The 19,639-nt window shown below is 34.9% G+C and overlaps 2 protein-coding genes across 2 annotated transcripts; one reads left to right on the top strand and one right to left on the bottom strand.

The window, feature by feature from the left end:
• Positions 1–1,674: 1,674 nt before the first annotated feature.
• LOC147570406 (uncharacterized) lies at positions 1,675–5,791 on the bottom strand. Its single transcript, XM_086672728.1, has 4 exons — positions 5,177–5,791; positions 4,250–4,468; positions 2,237–2,410; positions 1,675–1,954 (listed from the first exon to the last, which is right to left on the bottom strand). The coding sequence occupies exons 1-4, from the start codon at positions 5,777–5,779 to the stop codon at positions 1,856–1,858; spliced, it is 1,095 nt and encodes a 364-aa protein (XP_086528854.1). The 5' UTR covers positions 5,780–5,791; the 3' UTR covers positions 1,675–1,855.
• Positions 5,792–17,223: 11,432 nt separating this feature from the next.
• Positions 17,224–19,267, top strand: LOC147570407 (uncharacterized). The gene has a single exon (XM_086656973.1). The coding sequence runs from the start codon at positions 17,817–17,819 to the stop codon at positions 19,023–19,025; it is 1,209 nt and encodes a 402-aa protein (XP_086513099.1). The 5' UTR covers positions 17,224–17,816; the 3' UTR covers positions 19,026–19,267.
• The last annotated feature ends 372 nt before the right edge of the window (positions 19,268–19,639 follow it).

Here is a 19,639-nt window from a genome sequence, read left to right on the forward strand (position 1 = left end):
TTGTGGGATAAGCACGATATGTTCCCGAGTTTATCTCAAACTCCCCTATTTTCTCTAGCACGTTTCCTAGTCGGTTTAGTCTTTCTCTTTGGTTATATATACTGGCCGAATTTAACAGAGAAGACACACCATTGCCATCATCTTCTTCTCTTTATTGAGTTTATCTTTCTGTTTTTTTTTTTCAATAATGTTTACTTCATTGCAGGAAGAAACAATAGTTGTGGTAAATCTTTGGGGAGGGGCCAGAGTATACAATTTGCACTGAAGTTGAGCCGAAATCACTTTCAAAGCAATAACATATACCTCAACACAACAAGTTATATTCTTATTCTTTGATTTCTCCATTGATCTTTTATTATATTTGCAACAAGTTAGTAGTTGGAGAAGAATAAATTCTTATATAATTTTCCAAGTTTAGATTTTGATGTTTAAAAAGGACTAAAGATGATGAGATGTTGAAACCATCTCCGACTCATGCTTTGTTTCCTATGAAACGTGCAAAGAACCCGAAAACTAAACCTCATGTGTACCGAACTCGGTCACAGGTGATCTTCCTTTCGGTAGTTTAGTCACCACGAGGCTAGATTCATTCAACGAAAAGCATACGAAAATTCATTTGATCTTGGTGCTTTGCAAAGTGGAAAAGGGTCGAAATAGGATCTAGTTGTTCGAATGTACTATTTTGTTTGTCTTTGAAATATATTACACTAAAATCTGAACAATCGAATATTTTCTTCTTCTTTGTATCACTTCTACGACTTCTTTTTATTAAGAAAAATGAAGGTTCACAATGTCTTTGTAACGCCCGAAGCCTTAGCAGTTATCGATAGTTTCCCTTCTTTGACCACCTCACACAGGTACAGGGTTTTGTCTTTGACGAAGGCACCACATGCCCACCCAAAAGGCCTCGATACTTACTAAGCTTGAGATACACCTATGCCCAATCTCCGGACACTCTTGCGAGCGATGTGGGCCTATTGCAGTCCCCCACCTTCAGCGAAGAGTCGTCCTCAACTCTGATACCACTTTGTAACGCCCCAAACCTCAACCGATGTCGATATTGTCCCCGCTTTAACCACCTCACACAAGTACGGGGTTTTGTTTTTAGCGAAGGCACCAGAAACCCACCCAAAAGGCCTCGGTACCTACTAAGCTTGAGGTACACTTATAGCACAGTTTATGGAAACTCTTGCGAGCAATGTGGGACTATTACAATATTTGTAACGCCCCAAGCCTTAGCAGTTGCCAATATTGTCCCCGCTTTAACCACCTCACACATGCAGGTACGGGGTTTTGTTCTTGGCGAAGGCACCACAAGCCCACCCAAAAGACCTCGGTACTCACGAAGCTTGAGTGTATACTTATAGTCCAGTTTCTGGACACTCTTGCGAGCAATGTGGGACTATTAGAATCCCTCACCCTCAGCGAAGAGCCATCCTCGGCTCTGATACCACTTCGTAACGCCCCAAGTCTTAACAGTTATCGATATTCTCCCCGCTTTGACCACCTCACACAGGTACGGAGTTTTGTTCTTGGCAAAGGCACCACGAGCCTACCCAAAAGGCCTCGGTACTTACTAAGATTGAGCGTACACCTATAGCCCAGTCTCCGGACACTCTTGCGAGCGATGTGGGACTATTACAACAAAAGAGGCAAATGTATAAGACATCCTTGTTCAGGCAAATGATACATAAAATTGATTTTATGATATTTTTATTAAGGAAAAATGTAAATAAATCAGTTAGACCGCAATTTATTTTAAGATTTCACACGAAGAAAACTAAACCACTCTCCAAAATCAATCCCATAAAAGGGCCAAGCTTTTGTCTGAAAGAGAACACCGATCGATGATGAATTACAAATCTGAAGGAAGAAAAAGACCCAATTTTTTAGCAGCCATCCTCACACGCTCTGACAAGTTTTCTTCTGTTATCGGCGCTTTGTTTCTCTTAACCTACATGTATATATAGTCAAAAGTTGCATTAAATTTCACATTATACATGATTTCGTTGAACAGAAGACCTCTAGCTGATTCCAAACTGAAAATTATAAATTGTCATTTTTTTCTGTAATAAAACCCAAAATCTCAGTTGTCCATACAAGATTTTTGTGTGACCTCAGAGGAGATTTTCGGTCCCCCATCATTTTTATTGATGTATACATCTATGATCTATCTACCTATGTCGGGTTGCAACAAAAAAAAATCTGCCTGTGTGGGGGAATAAGAGAAACTTACGCGGAGAAAGTTGGAAGTTTGCCAACTTTGGTGGTCGATATCAACAATCGAAGCAGTGAGTATGTCGAGGCCGACTATCTCTACGGCTCGCTGAACTTTACTCAACCCTCCCGCTGCCTTGTTGACTTCAATTTTCAACAAAAATCTACCCTCAGTCAACTCCTCTGTTTCTATCTGAATCATAATCATACCAACAACCTCATTATTACTATAACACGGGTAATATATGTCGGTCGAATTTCGACCAGATTATGTGTCCGATCATGATCTAGAGATGGAAAGTGAATGCATTATGGTCGAGATTGGCCGCGATATGTTCCTCGCATATTCACATTTCCCTTCCTCCAATGCAAAAATGTATAAGTACAACTTTTCAAATAATTTAAGAAAGGTGACATCCTCCCACCATCACCAATTACCTCTTTCACACTATAAAAATCGCTATCAGAACGGAGAGATGTTATGTTTTATTTTCTTCGTAGAGACTTATTTCGAATTTGACTCAGAAGTTGATGTAGCATTTTCGTGAATCATTCATGAGTTTTACTTGTATTTTATTGAAAATTATCTCAAAGTACAGTTATAATTAGAGTTATTTTGTAAAGTAGCAAAGATAAATATTGGGTTATGACTTTATATTCTTTTGAGTTTGGGGCATAGACTAACTACTTCAACCGTTGCCGACAACCCTTGGTTGGAGTGGTAAGAGGTATAATCTTTCACCTTAGAGGTAAGGGTTCGAGTTGAACAATTCAAAAAAAATACTACTTCACCGTTTGAATTTAACTAACTGCCATCTTAATCATATAATTAATTACATTATTTTGGCATTTCTCTTTAAAATCTGTTTGGATTAATCAAAAATTAAAAAGAATTATTAAATAAACAATCGAACTTCTTCCGAATAAACAGAAAGATGAGAGGAGCTTCATCATCTCCCACCATTTTTCCAGTAATAAAAAGCTATAATCGAAGGGGTTTTGTCCCGCCTAAACAGAAAGATGAGAGGAGCTTCATCATCTCCTACCATTTTTCCAGGAAGAAAAAACTATAATCGAAGGGGTTTTGTTGGAGTTTCTTTTCTTAATAATGGGTATTAGTTTTCCCGTCTTTTCTTTGTTTTTTCTGCTCTTATAAAATCAAATCTAGGATTCTGAGTTTTAGTTTTCAATTCTTGAGACAATAGGATTTTTTTTGACTAATTTCTTGTTTTGATTGAATAATTCTAGCTGTTTGGATATTATGAATAAATGTTTAATCAATATTTTATGTTAATTTATAATTTTGTTTATTGATTCCTCTTTTGATGCAAAGGATTGGTTCAATCAAAAAATAAATTTGTTTGAAAATTTTGAATTGGTTAAATATGAAATCATTTTGCTTTTAGGAATTTCGATTGTTTAGGATATTATTTATATTTATTTAGGGTTTTGATACATAATCTATGTAGGTCTGCACAGGTGTTATGAGAGAAATCTAAGTTTAAGAAATTATTATTTAGGGCACTAGAAATTCTAAAAAAAAATAGTGTTTGGGCATTTACAAAAGAATTTAGTAACTGGCAGTTACTTTTTTTATAGCAAAATTAGTCAAAGTTAAATATTGTCCCAAATCCAAAAAAAAATCAAAATGGTGCCCCAAACTCATGTACTTATCTTTGCCCCTTTTACAAAATAACTATTATAATTAAAGGTGCAAATTGTGCAAAAATAATTAAATACGAACCTAAGTGAAAAAAAAATTGTTTGGAAATTGTCTAATACATCAAAGATGTGATAAGCACGAAACTGCCGAATTCAAACTCTTACAAAGAACGGGCCTATAGACCAACATTATTTATACTTTAATAACCCAAGTTCAATAAACCATGCATGGAAACCACCTCCTCTAGTAATCGAATTTGAGACCTCCAGAATTTTGGAGTTTATGTCAACACATTGGACCACTTGGTCAACCAATTGTTGACAACCTAAGTAAAATTATTGAAGAAAAAGATGATTACTAAATACTGACCTTTAAGATGGTTGGAAGTAGAGCTGCAGAAGGAGAAGGCTCGTAAGGGATAATTTGGGGTGGAGTGATCACCAATATAGAAGAAGAAGGAGTATCATGAGAGCAGGATGATGGAGATGAAGAAGATAATAAGCTTATCCTCTCTTCTTCAATTTGTGTCTCTTCAAGTATTCCTTTTAGATATGCAAGTGCATCTCCAAGAACTGATTGCTTATCCATCTGTTTTATTTTTAATTCAATCACCATTCATTATTATAAATTAATTTTGCAATCAATCACAATCATTTATATCTAAACTTGTTCAAAAATCTAATACTATAAGCCAGATAGAAGAATACAAAACTAAAAAAAAAATGTCTCCAAACTTACGATCAACTTGCCATTTGGAAGCGAAAAAAAAAACCGAGACTTGATTGAGTGGCAAAAACAATCAGTTAGTCACAGAAAACCATTCAAAAATCTAATGTTGAACAATAGAATCACATAAAAGAATATTAATCCAAATTGAGAAGTGGATAACAAAACAGTACTATCGTGAAAACTTAATTATAAGATTGTTGAGTAGATTACTTGCAAATTATAATAGTAAGTAAAACATTAAAAAAAAAAAAAAAAAAAAAAAAAGTGACGTAGTTGACTTAAATTCTCTATGCATGCTAGAGGGGGAAGATGCTTGGAAAATCTAGGCCGACTAGATATACCATCCAGCAAAGGTCAGCCCAAATTTTGGGGCGGTACATTACTATTCTTAGACGACGAAAATTAATTCGTTTTTCAAGTAATTTAAAATGTTGAACTTTTGAGTTCTTATTAAGTTTGCACACATCCAATCCAAAATTGACATGCATTGAGGGAATTATTCTCACAATTCTTCCTAGGCCATGGAAGCAAACCAATTATACTTGAAGTATTAATTTAGGTATGTACCTTGGTAATATTAGGGACGATTGACCTCAATGTGAATAATTGTTGGTTTATTCGCTTCCTCCGGTTTCGTTCCGTCGCAAAATTCTTACTAGTCATTTTTCCCAACATTTCTTCCTCTTCATCATCTTCATTTTTATCATCCACCTCCTTTCGTGGTTGATGATTATCTACTAGTTCTTCTAATTCTTGATTACGATCATCTGATTTTTCCAGTAGTACTGATGTATTGACGACATCATCAGTAAGAAGCAAATCATCAAAATCAAAATCATTGTTCAGATAATCAAACAACAACTCATCAGATACTTGATCAAATATTCCAGCATTTAATTGATCGTTTGTTATATCGTCGTTCAATAAGTCAATTGTATGAAACTCCACACCAACATTGTTGTTTTGAATTAATGGTTGAAGGGGTTCGTGGAATTCAGCTTCCAATTGATGATGATGATCAGTTGTGATGAGATTTTCTACCAACTCCAAATCATCCAACCAGGAGAAATCCTCTTCGGGCTGACTCCAACTACTACTATCATCCAGCCCTATATTACTCTTCTGGATTACTCCATCTTGAAGTAAAATCTCAGTCATGGACTCCTCCATTACTAACTCATCCACTATATATATATAGAGAGAGAGAGAGAGAGAGAGAGAGAGAAAGATTACATAGAGAGATAAGGGAACATTATATGTTGGATAATATTTCTTGGTTTACGGATTGTTGTTGTCTTTTTAGTGAGACATCATCATGCGAGTAAAATATCACGACTCAAATAAAAATAAATATTATAAAATCTAATTAGAGTCTGTTTAGACTTTAGATTAAATTTCAACTTTAACTTAGACAAAAAAACAAAACACTTCAACCAAGGGTTGTTGGCATATTAGTAGACGTATTTAGTGAGTGTTAGTGGGACGGCCGGATGGGTGATGGTGAAAAGAATGAGTTGGATATTTAGTTTTAACTAGGTTTCCTCTCCGTCCTACGGACGGAGAAGATCCCTCTTGGTTAACGCCGTTAGATCGAATATTTCTTATTTTCTTCAGTCTAACAGAAACAATCCAAATTAAATTAATGGTGAAAAGTTTTTTTGGAAAAGTAGTTTCTTCGTAAACAATTTTTAGTATTAGAATCTTTTGAATAAATTTTTAATATAATCACAGGGAGTTTCAAAACCGATTTTCAAACCAATTTACCTCTCTTGAAGAGTAAACCGTGAGGATTAGTGGAGAGATTTGAGGGCACAACTTCCCCTATTTTCTCTCTATTCTAAAGGTGGGTTATGTTACTTAATTACCCCAAAAATATTTATGTAATTACAAAAATGTGTTTAAACGGTTTTTATTCATGAATTATCATCTGTTGGATCATGCTCCAACCAAATCTCTAAAATAAAATGAACGGTCAGACTTATCCCCTGGATAACCGACCGACCTGTTTTAATTTAATAGATACTTAGAGCAAGTCCAACCTCAGCCTGACTTAGGCCCTAAATTTTCGGCCCCAGTTCTTCCCCAAAAATTCAGCTCCAACCTCAGCCTCTTTTGAGGCTAAAAACATGTGCAAATGGGAAACGCGTGTGAGGGTTTTTTGTGAGTGTGCAAAAAACGTGTGTGATTTTGTGTATGTACGAAACACTTGTTTGAACTATATTCGAAATAAGTTTTTTCTAAGATTGGAAAATTATTCGGGAACCGATACGTTGGTTGAATGTATTTTAATTATTAATGTGTGAGTTTTTGTTTGATTTCAAAAAAAAAAATTAAAACTAATCAAAGTTTTAAAATAAAAAGAATAAAATTAATTTCTTTAAAAATAATTTGAAGAAGATCCTAGCCGTTGAATTTTATCCAACGGCTAGGGAAAACCCAACATGAGCGTTTGGGGCATCCCAACAGTCTGTTGGGGATTCAATCGACCCTTAATTAAGAGCCGGGTGGGATTGGACTTTCCGACTGAGGCTGAAAATTCAAATTTTCAGTCCCAGTCGGCTGAGGTTGGACATGCTCTTAGAGCATCACTAATGGGTTGTCTAAATTAATGGTATGTTTGCTTGAATGAATCATGAATCTACGAATTTATAAGTCCAAATGATTTTTTTTATTTGTTAGGTAAATAATAAAAATCTCATAATTTATAATTGTTTTTTCATTGAGTTTTTTTCTATCTCATAAACAAGTTTTATACGTCTCAATTATTTAAAGTTCTATATTAGTACGGCGTAAGTGTATTGCTAGTGGTTGAGAAAGAAGACGGCAGTGTTGTCGTAATCTGTCGTATAATAATTCTATTTCTTCAGTACTTGCAGTTGGCCAAGTGGGGGAATGGTTAGGTCTCAAATTGGGTCTCTTAATTATTTGAATAATAATTTTATTTCTGGCGCGCCCTGGTTATAGACAATTATTTACAATAGTCCCCAACTACCATCTCCCTAACAAGTATTATAAACGTTTTTCACAGAGAGAAAGAAGTAACAAATTTGTATATGGGGCATAGCTGCCCATTCAGGCCAACAAGGTATTTTCTAATGGTTCATAGCAGGTTATTTCTCGTAGTAATTAGTTCAAGAAATTTGTATATGGGCATAGCTGCCCATTCAGGTCATTTTCATTATGTAATTAGTCCTTAAAAAGCTAGGTCACCTAAGGAGGCTACAGAACTTGATTACTAACCCTTGACAGGCCGGCCGGCCCACTGTATTTGATCTTTTGACTCAAACCTGGTTGATAGTTGTCAAAACAAATAAAAAAAAATGGCCCCATGTAGCGAGGGGCTATTGCGCTCGCACTGCTCACTACACGTGCCCGACTGAGGACAAGTAGTCCATTGATACACACCTCAACTGTGAAATACCTTTGCCATACATGTTAGAAAATGGAACTAGATAAGGGTTGGTTTATTATGAAAAGACAAATGTTAAATTTATTGATCATAACAAAAACTTATCAATCACAAATACTAAGAATTTGTAGAAAAAGTTTGAGGTGAAGAAGATATGGTTGACTAACAAATTATAGGTACAGAATCATGAGCCAAAAAGAAAAAGAAATATAAAATGTAATGGTAGAGAGAGAAAGATTTAGTGTGTAAATGATCTGTTGTAAAATATAAAGTCACTCTTGCAACCAGAAAAATAAATAAATAAATAAATAAAAATTCACTATACAGGAGAAAACAAAACAAATCCCAAAATAGAAAATGACAGTTAACCAAATCTCAAAATAGAAACATATATTTGATGTGCTTTTCTATCTAACAATCTTTCAATGTATAGTACACCATGTGTTTTTGTGAAAAGATGGGTCCTTCTGTTTTGTTGTTAAAAGTGTGTCTGAGTCCATTTTGTGTTAAAAGTGTCTCAGGGGCTCTTGTCTTTTTTTTTCCAGACACTAAACATCGTATTATTTAAATAACATCGTATTATTTAAATAACAAAATTTACATAAAGAGAAGTAAAGTTACAACATTAGATTGACTAACGGAAAATATAAGTTTAAGCATACCCTCTAACTTGTAACTTTCACGGTTCTAATCAAAACTGTACATAAAATTTCTCAGAACTAGTAGTCTCCCAGTCAATTTGAGACCAAACTCTCGATCGCTCGAAAGAAACAGAGAAATCTATTGATGAGCAACCGCCAAGACACAACCTCAACCGGATCCACCACTTAAAACCTAAAATAGTTCAAACCACACCAGTAGAAGTCTATGAAAAAAGAAATACATAACTTCAAGGAAGCCGAGTAATTTCTTAAGAACGGAACCTGAAGATTCCAGATTACTCCACCAAAATTTTCTGAAGTGAGAAAGTATACTCCATCACAATCTAAAGGGACCGTAATAAAACACCTGGTAACATGGGATGCTGACGAAGCCCAAGCCAAAAAGCTCAGCAATGCCAATAAGAAGGTGCAGATAAACTACGAATGGTGAGAGGTGTGACAAAGAACCAAAATAGGTTAAAAGTACGGGCAAGGCTAAGTCGAATTAGAGGTGCTACCCTGAGTTGAAGCCCATTGCGTTTTCAAAAGCTTCGAAACTGACTTATTATGATATAAGGCCAACCCAAAAAAGTAAGGGTGGGGTCTTACTTTGCTCTCCTGGATCGAAAAGAGTGCCCCAAAAGATAAAAACAACTGGGCCCAATCATATAAAATATAACTTATCATAGAGATGGACAACTGAGCCCAGAGAAGAAGAGGTCAATTAAAGGTTAGGCCCCAAACATAAGGCTAACTCAAAAGAGATGATGAGACTAGGTTCAACATATTTGAGGAAATGAATGACAAGTGTCTCTCTCCTAATACTAGAATTGGCCAAGTTGCATACTGGTAACAGGTTGCCGACGGGATATAGAGGTTTGCCGACAGTAGTTTCTGGCGAGAATAAATGTCAGAAGAGGAGACTAGTGTGAAGCATCAAGCATGATAGATCCCGAACACCCTCCTGAATCAAAAAGCCTAGCAATAGGTTGTAAAGACCATATGAAAGTTAATGGAGGATTAACCTCATGGCTAGAAGTGAACAAGAAAGCAGGGGCGTGGGTGAGCGGGTGCGAGCGGTGTGACCGCACCGAACCCTCCTCCCCTTAGGGCCCCTTTCTCTGAAATTTTTCTAACGAAGAAGAATATATAAAGAGAACTCTATTATAAATAACGAACTCAAGTTAGCTCTGTTGGTTTGTTGATTGCCTTGTAACATGAAGGTTGTGGGTTCGTGTCCTCATTGTGACTTTCAGTTTCTTTTCAGTTTTATGGGGCTACAAGTCATAATATTTTAAGACCCAAATATATTATTTTGTGGGCTCCTACAAATAACTTCTAAGTAGCTAGTAAATTAGTTGTTCCACTTCTTAACAAGAAAAAGGTCAGTTGTTCCACCTCTTAACTCGGTCTTTGTTATCTCATAAGTCCACCGAAGAGGTTTATCTAGATCTGTTAGATGTCAATACAAAGTCAAACATAAAATAAAAAACTAAACATTTGCCGTTTAAATTTTCTTTTTCTTCATCCTTTATCTTTTTCTCTCTTTCTACACATTTTTCGTTATAGTCCAAAAAACGGGCCCTATTAAGACATTTAGTCCTCTCTAATCCTATAAAGGGTTTCTAAACCAAAATATTAATCTAAATGGATATCTAGTCCTTTTGGGTACATCTAGAGGGAAAATACAAATCCCTAGAATACATATTAATTCATAATACCTAAATTAACCTTCCTTATATATAAAAACGGTTTTTCTCCCAAAATCCCTAAATATCTCTTTCCTATTTTATCTCCCACTTTCTCTCTCCAATCTCCTCCATAACAGAAACCATATATTCTCTCTATCTAAAACTAAAATCCAAATCATTTTTCTCTCTCTCTAAAACCGCAACCCTAATGTGTTTCAGAAAAGGTTTTTCATCCTCCATTTTTGAAGATCGAACTCTTCTTCCAATCTATTTCACCAACTCAATCCACAATCGTTTATTAATTGTTCCATCATCAAATTTCCAGGTTCGTATTCATCTTTCTGTTTAATATTTGATTAATCTTTGATTTCCATCGTCATTGAATCTGGTTCATCTAATTTCCAGGTTCGTATTCATCTTTCTGTTTAATATTTTATGTTTTGTATCATCATCTTTAAAGTTATCCATGATTTTCAGTATAATCTGGTTCATCTACCTCGTTTGATCTTTTAATCTGTATCATCTATGCAAATATTCATCATTATTCGTGATTTTCTCTCTCTAAGATCTTCATAATCGATTTATGATGTTCTCATTTTTTTTTTTTTCAGATCCGGTTTTCAATCCGTACGGATTTATGAAACATTTGTTCTTTCGTACGGTTACTCATAACAGAATTTACAGTACATGTACTTTATCGTAAATTACCACAATTTAGAGGAAATTATGGGTAATTTACAGAACATTACCCGTGCTTTAACACCAAAACAGTACTCATTTCATTAGTAGAAATACTTCTCTTTACTACCAAAGAAGATTTTGTACTTTAATATTTTATGTTTTGTATCATCATCGTCATTGAATCTGGTTCATCTAATTTCCAGGTACATGTAATTTATTCAAATGTTCATATAATTTACTGCAAATAATATACTTGTATATATAATTTATTTGAATTAATCTATCTCACTTTGTTATCACAGATGGAGTTCCAGGCATAATCATCAAATCAAAATAAGAAAATCAAACTGAAATCAGATGGTTGGGATAAGATATTTACAGAACTAGGACAGTTATTTCCTGGGGGTGCAAAAGCTTTTCGATATGCTCTTAGGCAATATAGCATCAACACCGGGCATGATTTCAAATTCATAAAGAATGATTCTAAGCGTGTTACTGCTGTGTGTCCTGTTGAAGATTGCAAATGGATAGTGCATGGATGGGCACCATTGAAATGCGATTCCATGTTCATATTGAAAGACATGGAAAGGAAACATGATTTCATTATTTGTGATAAATGTCTCATTATTTTTCATAAAGTTTGCATAATTTATTGTAAATTATACATAATATCGTATTTACAATTTAGGTATATAACGTTTAAAATTATACTTTATCATTAGTATATCAGAATTTGTTGTACATCATTAAATCCCATTGTAAAACATACTTATTGTATATCAGTATACAATATAAATTCCTTCATATAAATGACCACTATCAGAAATTACAAGGTTTGATCAATTAAAAACTTTTAAATTTTTGCTGTTATCATTGGTTATTTATCAAAAATTACCAAATCTTGTGGTAAATCACGGATACTTGTGAATAAATTATACATACTTTACGGTAATTTAAGTTATACCAGACAGAAATTGACATAATTTATCAAACAGATCTCTAAAAATTGATTTATGACGAAGCTTTGAACAACTATGTCACAACAGAAAAAACCATAAAAATCAACCCAAAATCTCACCATAACGTTGAAACAATCTTCTTTATGATGAAAAATAACCATGCAAAAAATACTTGTGAAGAAATTATACATACTTTACAGTAGTTTTGGTTAGGATTTATGTTTCTGATTGATTCGGATAATAGGAAAGAGAAAATTGATTTGGTTTCTAAATCTGTAAATAAGAGAGAGAAAATTGATTTGGAAATATCCGTGGTGATGACGTTTCGTTTTGGTTAGGATTTGTGTTTCTGATTGATTCGGATAATAGGAAAGAGAAAATTTGTTTTCCAAATCTGTTTAGAAGAGAGAGAAATTATGATTTGTTTCTATCCATTTTTTTTTCCTAATAAATCTCCATATTTTTTGCTAATAAATCTCCATAATTTTTGCTAATAAATCTCCACGTCAAATTTGAGCGTGGGACATAGACGGTAATGTGTTTAGAAAGTGAGGGTTTTTATGTCCATAATGTAAAAGGACTAAATATCCATATTTTGAGAAGATTGGATCATAAACCTTTTTTGAACATTATTTTGGTCTATATACCCACCGACCCTTTTTCTTTATCAAATTAATGCTTTTTCTTATTGACTTTTAACTAAAAATAGTCAATGTTTATTGTTAATGTAGACTTTGTACTCATGTTTAATTTGTTGTATGGAAACTATTAAAATTCATTTTGGAATTATGAATTCTTAAGATTTAATTCTTACAATAAATACACCAAATTTTTTTGAATAATTATGGGGTGTATGATTTTTTTTACTGTCACGTTGCGATATTAATGGTCATGATTAAAACTTCGCACTAGACCCCAAATTCTTTACCACGCCACTGCAAGAAAGGAGTAGCAAGCAACAAATCCATGGAGAGAGAGGAATCAAGTAGAAGTAGAAATCTCAGAACAAGAGAAACTAAATTAAAGGCACCTAATATCTCAAAGGAAATGTGTTAAGGATAAACCCTAAAACACCAAACCAATATGAAACTACTAGGATATATTTGGGGATCTAACTAGAAGAAGAAGTTGAAATATGAGTGACAAACCCTAAAAAACTAGATCTAGGACTTACTTACAAGATTTGAGTGTTTGTGATATCCCTCTTTTATGGTTGGGATCTGCCAATCTCTCCTTCCGAGAGAACAAAATCATAAATCTTCACACCAGGCCATCACTGTTGATCTTACAACCCTAACTGAGATTAGGAAGATCGGGAAGACAGAAACGATTTTCAAAGTGTCTCGGAGGCTCTTGTTGGGTAAATAATCCTCAGTCGCCTACGTCAGGATGCTGGACATTTATTGATAAAAAGGTTTTTATGAATTCAAAACTAATTTTCAGTGATTGTGATTTTTAAATTCAATTGTTTGAATTTGGAACTTTTTTTGGGTTTTTTGAGTTTACCCCTATGTCACTAATTACTAATCGAGTTCACCCACTTCACTATTCAATAATTGACTTTACCCCCTTCCGTCACCCCATTCCGTCCCAACTCTGTTAAAGATTAGATATTATGACCATACTGCCTCTGAAATCTTAAATTGCAAAAATGTCATTTCAGACTTCATATAAAGTATGGTCATAACATCTAATCTTTAACAGAAATGGGACGGAATGGGGTGACGAAAGGGGGGCAAAGCCAATAATTGAATAGTGAGGTGGGCAAGCTCAATTAGTAATTAGTGATAGGGGTAAACACAAAAACCCTTTTTTTTCTTAGAAATATTTTTTAATAGTTACAACCTTACGTATAGTGTCTCTTTTGTTTCTTTTTTTTTTTTTTTTTTTTTGAATACATGTATTTTGGAATCAATCAATAATGATCATAATTTTATGTTGATAATGGTCTATCAACAAGATTCTTCTGACTCAACATTTGGTAGTTGAAGTAATAGATAATATTAGTTCAACAAAAAAAAAAGTAATAGATAATATTGACATACAATCCAAAATCGTAGAGGTTCCTGGTTCAATCCCCAGAAGAGGTGAATTTCATGGTTTATTGCACTTGAGTTATTAAAGTATAAATGATGTTGTTAGGCTTTAGGTCATAATTTAGTTGGGTTGTGGGCCCGTTCTTGCAAGAATTTGAATTAGGCGGTTATCGTGCTTATCACATCTTTGATGTATCAATGTCATTGTAATGACTATGGTAGATCGTAGTCAATTTCCCAAAAAAAAAACAAGATTCCTGCCGACCCCAATATGTTCTTAAACTCCAAATGTGGATCTTCACAAATTACTTGGTACCGACTCACAAAAGACTTGTCATATCTTGGGAGGCGATTTGCTCGAAACCAAGGCCGGCCCTGGCCCAAAGCCTCGCTTTGGGCCACCCAATTACAGGGGCCACATTTGGTTTCTTACACTAAGGTGCCTATAAAGAAAATGAATTAACCCAGGTCACAAACACATGGAAAGGATCATGTCTAATTCCAAGCCCCTTTGAATCCAAACTTTCTTACGGGCCCACCATTTCATTTCTGGGTCACGTGCAAGCCACTTTCACATTAGAAATGTTTAATTCAAATGTGGCCCCTAGTGTTATAACTATCTTTAGAATTTGGTCTTAATTGTGGCCAACTATAAAAATTTGGTCCTCATGTATATGTTTCCAAGTTAAATTTACCCCAAATCTATTTACATTCTTCCAAATTATTGTCCTCATCATTTCTCTGTAGTCTAGTCATCTTTGCATATAAAAGTTGATTGTCAGCGTGAAGTGCATCTTGGTCATCTACCAATGAGTCAGACACAAACACATCTTCTCACCGTCACCTCTCTTCATACCTCTATCTTTCATCGCACTCTCACGCTCACTTCCTCACTTCTCCACATTTATCTTCATGTATCTATGCTTCCCTTTCCATCCGACTTATTCTAGGGAACTCAAGAAGATACTCGGAAAAATCTCAAGGATAAGTCCTTTACAAAGGTTTCCAAGTTTGAGTTAATATACTTTTGAGGTATCAACTCGTTGTGCAAATTCATGCAACTTTTTTTGAACTTGACAATTTAACATGTGGTTAATTCTGACATAATATGTGCGAGATTTCACAAACTTTATTATGTTCAAAATCCTTGCAACTTTACATATTGATATATTCTTTTTTGGAAAATTGATAAATACTTTTTGAAGAAAAGCGCAAGGAGTATCGAAAAAATTATACTTCTAGACTAAAAAATTCGGGGCCACATTTACTAAGTCCGCTTCGGGCCTCAGCAAACTCAGGGCCGACCCTGCTCGAAACCTTTAAGTAGGTTCAAGTGGAGAGGGGGGAAATATTGCTTTAAGGACAGTGTATCTCAACAAGTTTCAAGTTTCTAATATCCATCCCTCTTATTTTCAGTATCGAAGACAATTGTCTAACACAAGAATAGTCATACAGTTGGGCCTACGGTGAGAAGTAAATTTGAGGCCAAAGCTTGATTGGTCGCTTCCCTCCACCCTCCACCCCCACCCCCACCCCTTATGTAACATTCTTGTATTTGTATTGAAGGAACCAAAAATTTCAGTTGGTTAAGGCTTTCTTTCACCAGAACAAGGAGGGAGGGAGAGAAAGAGAGAGTTTAGAGAAAGATAAATAGTGGTTGTGATCGTCGGACTTGGTGGTTGGAGGAGAAAGATGCAGATTAAGGACTAAAATCAAACAAATATATTTTTTGACTTAAAAGAAAGTTATCCTTTGTGACGCTCTAAGCCTTAGCAGTTATTGTTAGACCGCGATTTTGGGGCATAAAGAATAATCTCCGAAGAATAAATTCTCTAAGGAATCCATGTTTTTTGTACTTTCTCGGAGGCATATTTTTTTTAATCCAGAAATTAACTTGATAAAAAATTGTCCCCTTCTTCATCTTCTCTATCACCTTCACCACCACAACTTTCCACTGCCACCTTTTCGACCATCGTTGCCACCTCTTCTATCTCCTCTCTTCTCCTCTCTCACTATTGCCCTCTATCTCGGTTTCTCCCTCACCCCTTTCTCACTATTTTTTTTCTTTCTCTCCTCCCCCCTCTCCCTTTCTCTTTTTCCTTCGTCATCTCCCTCTATCTCTCGTTGTTTCCTCTCTCTAGGTCGTTTTCTCTCTCTTTATCTCTTTCTATCTCTATCTTACGATTTCTCCATCTCTCACACAGCTTCGACGGAGGGAAGTGTCCCCTTCGTCGGAACCTCCTTCGTATATACAAAGGGGACCTCGAGGAGGGTTTCACTAGAAGCCCTCCTCGATGGTTGATTCTTGCAAAGGGAATGCTTCCCTTCGCCGGAACTGTGTCTGTGTGAGAAAGGGGGAGAGATGGATATCGAGAGAGAGACGGAGACCGGGAGAGAAACATTGAGAGATAGAGAGTGGAGATAGATAGAGATAGATAGTAAGAGAACAAAAAAGAAACTGTGACAGTGGAAGATAAAGAGAGAGTAAGCGAACGAGAGATAAAGAGAGAGGTGGGGAGAGAGAAAGAAGATGAAGATTTGGAGGCAATGTTTGATCAAGTCAATTTTTTGGCTAATAAGAGAATATGCCCCCTAAGTCAATGTTTTTGACTAAGTCTTTATGTCCCGCAAATTTTTCTTTACTCTCCACAGTCGCGGCCTATTGTTAATATCCTTGCTTTCGACACTTAGGCACAAGCCCATTAATACAGGCTAAGCATGTCAACGGGTATTCGAAAATTCAACATTCAATTTGTATCTGTATTCGAATTTTTTTAAAAAAAAATCTGAAATTTCATATACGGATTCAGATACTCCTTATCAGATATGTGCTTACCGGATTTTGTTCTTGAAGTCTCTACGAGCCTACTAAAAAACTTTCACTATTTACTAAGCTTGAGCGTATACCTGTAGTTCAGGCTCCAGACATTTTCGAGAGCAATAGGGGACTATCATAATCTTGCATTGTAAGTCAAATCTAATTATCCAAAATCTTTGTAACTTGGAACAATATTTTGGATGTAAAAAAACCCGGACAAAACATTAATGATTTAATGGTTAAAAGTGAAATCTTACCCAAAATTAAGAAAAGCAAAATGATAATGTAAACCGAAACAGATACTCCAGTATTTTTCTTTTTTTTTGTATAATCCAATCCCAAAATGACCCTAATTTTAACGAATGGCTATACATAATTATCGTGGAACAGTTTTAGACTTTTCCCCTAAATTACACTCTTCTTCTCCGTTTCCATCTTTCTCTCTCTATCTCTAATCCATCCCATAAATTATTCACTTTCTCTCTCTCTCTATCTCACTGCAAAAAAACAAAACACAACCACCACCACCGCCGTGATCTCTCTCTCTCTCACCTTCATGTTTCACCACCAAAATTAGTTGATGATATTCATCTTCTTCTTCTGAATGATAGTATAAGATAATGGGTTATTGTCGTTAAATGATCTGAATCAAAAATTATCTTCTCATGAGAGTGGTGAAAAATATGGAGGTGCAGCGATTGAAACAGTTATTGTTACTCTGGTCAAGAATCCGAACTACTCGTGTGGCCCTCGTGGGTGGAAACCACACCGCTGCCAGGTTTTGCAGTCGCTAATAACTTTCTCTCTCTTCATCTTCATCCTCTCTCTTTCTTCTCTATCTCTCCCCCTCCCCAATTCCCCTCCCGTCTCCTCTCTCTCTCTCTAATATTCAGTTTTTTGTGATCTAATTTCTTTAAATTCTCCCTCTCAAGCTTCAAATTTCTGTTTTTGCCAACTACCCATTAAAGAGATATGGATTTTGATTCTGGGTTTCTTCCCAATAATAAGATGAATTCAATTTCTGATAATCAATTGATTATTAGGGTACCCAGTTCTAGGGTTTTAAAGCTTACTGCAAGATCTATCTTATTGGCTTTTGTAATTCTGTCTTTTCCATGGATTGGATCATTCTTTGGAAATTTATCATCATCATCATCATCATCCGGGTTATTCTCTAATACCCATTTTGGATCATCTGAGACTTATGTTTTACCATTGTTATTTCAAGATCTAACTAAAGAAGGATTACTTAAATCTGGTGAAAAATCACTTTTTTTTATTGGAGGTGAAAAAACTAGTCCTCAAATCTTGATTGATAATCAAATGGATTTAATTTCTCAAACTGATTTTGAACGTCAAAATTCAATCCCTGATGATACATTTGATTTTATATTCATATCTGGTCATCAAACTGCTGAATTCATTGATAGAACACTTAAAATTGGTGGAATTGTAACTTTTCCTCTTAGTGACAATCCATCAAACACTTTTGAAAAACCATCTAATTACAAAATTGTTTATCTTAGAAGATTTGAATCAACTTTTATAGCAATGAAAAAGACTGGATCAATTGGATTCCCAACAACAACAAAAAGGAAATTACTTTCATCTGAATTAGAAGCAAAGAAGGAAGCATTAAATGGATTAGAAAGTGTTCTTCTTGAACCACCAAGATCATCTTCATCATTTAAAAAGTACTTAAAAAGGACTAAATTTCTACCAGACATAATGGGTGATTCATTAGATGGGTACCCAAGAAGAGTTTTTATCGATGTCGGATCGAATGACAAAAGTACAGGATGGTTTGAAAGAAATTACCCAACAAGGAATCTAGATTTTAAAAAGTATAAGATAGAGCTAGTGAACAATGACGAAACGACATCGCCATCTTCTTCGACCGAATTCGATATGGAAGCAGTACAACAAGTTGGAATGTCAGATTGGTTGAGGAAGAATGTGAAAAAAGAAGAATATGTAGTGATGAAAGCAGAAGCTGAAGTTGTGGAAGAAATGGTGAATTCTAAAGCTATTAGTTTGGTTGATGAACTATTCATGGAATGTAAACATAGTGGTGGAGGGAAGAATAACAAGAATAATAGAAGGGCATATTGGGAATGTCTGGCTTTGTATGGAAGGTTAAGGGATGAAGGAGTTGCAGTTCATCAATGGTGGGGTGCTTAAGAAAAGATGAAGATGAATGATTTCAAATTTGACAATTTGGGTTTTTTATGTTTATGATTAGAGAGGGAGAAATATATATATATATATTGGGTATAATTTATGTTTGAAATGTCTAGTTTTTGTCTTTTCTTTATTTTAATTTTTTTTTTGTTCTATACAATTATGTTCAAAGTGTGAGAGTGTGTGATGTGGAGGGGGTTCACCATGTTATTTTTATCTTTAATTCTAATCTTTTTAAATAATTTTGGGGTTTACAATTTTCATTTTTATATCCTTTGGTTGTTGTTGTTTTTTTTTTTTTCTGGAAGTCGGCTATGATCTACGTTAGCGTTACATTTGACATTGATACATCATAGATGTGATAAGCTCAATAACCGTCCACTCAAACTCAAACAAGACCGGACCTATAGCCCAACTAGACAATGACCTAATGTTTAGTTTAGTAATTTTGAATGTAATTGTTCTTTAAAAAAAAGAAAGGAAACAAGTCAAATCATCTACGTAGATTGCAAATTGGCAAAAACAATAGATAAATACGAAACTAAATGTGGTAGTCTCACATCGCTCACGAGAGTGTTTGGAGTCTGAGCTATAGGTGCTCAAGCTTAGTAAGT

The sequence above is a fragment of the Eschscholzia californica genome, unplaced genomic scaffold (genome assembly GCF_041429995.1).
Source record: "Eschscholzia californica isolate CP2 unplaced genomic scaffold, dmEscCali1.0.p SCAF_1, whole genome shotgun sequence".
NCBI lineage: Eukaryota > Viridiplantae > Streptophyta > Magnoliopsida > Ranunculales > Papaveraceae > Eschscholzia > Eschscholzia californica.

What these genes read in the sequence shown, in the direction of transcription:
- LOC147570406 (XM_086672728.1), bottom strand. Translation starts at nt 5,779, where the DNA reads ATGGAGGAGTCCATGACTGAGATTTTACTTCAAGATGGAGTAATCCAG. An exon ending in TCGTCCCTAATATTACCAAG is followed by an intron (nt 4,469 to 5,176) that starts GTACATACCTAA and finishes AAAATAAAACAG; the next exon opens with ATGGATAAGCAATCAGTTCT. An exon ending in AAACTTCCAACTTTCTCCGC is followed by an intron (nt 1,955 to 2,236) that starts GTAAGTTTCTCT and finishes ATATACATGTAG; the next exon opens with GTTAAGAGAAACAAAGCGCC.
- LOC147570407 (XM_086656973.1), top strand. Translation starts at nt 17,817, where the DNA reads ATGGATTTTGATTCTGGGTTTCTTCCCAATAATAAGATGAATTCAATT.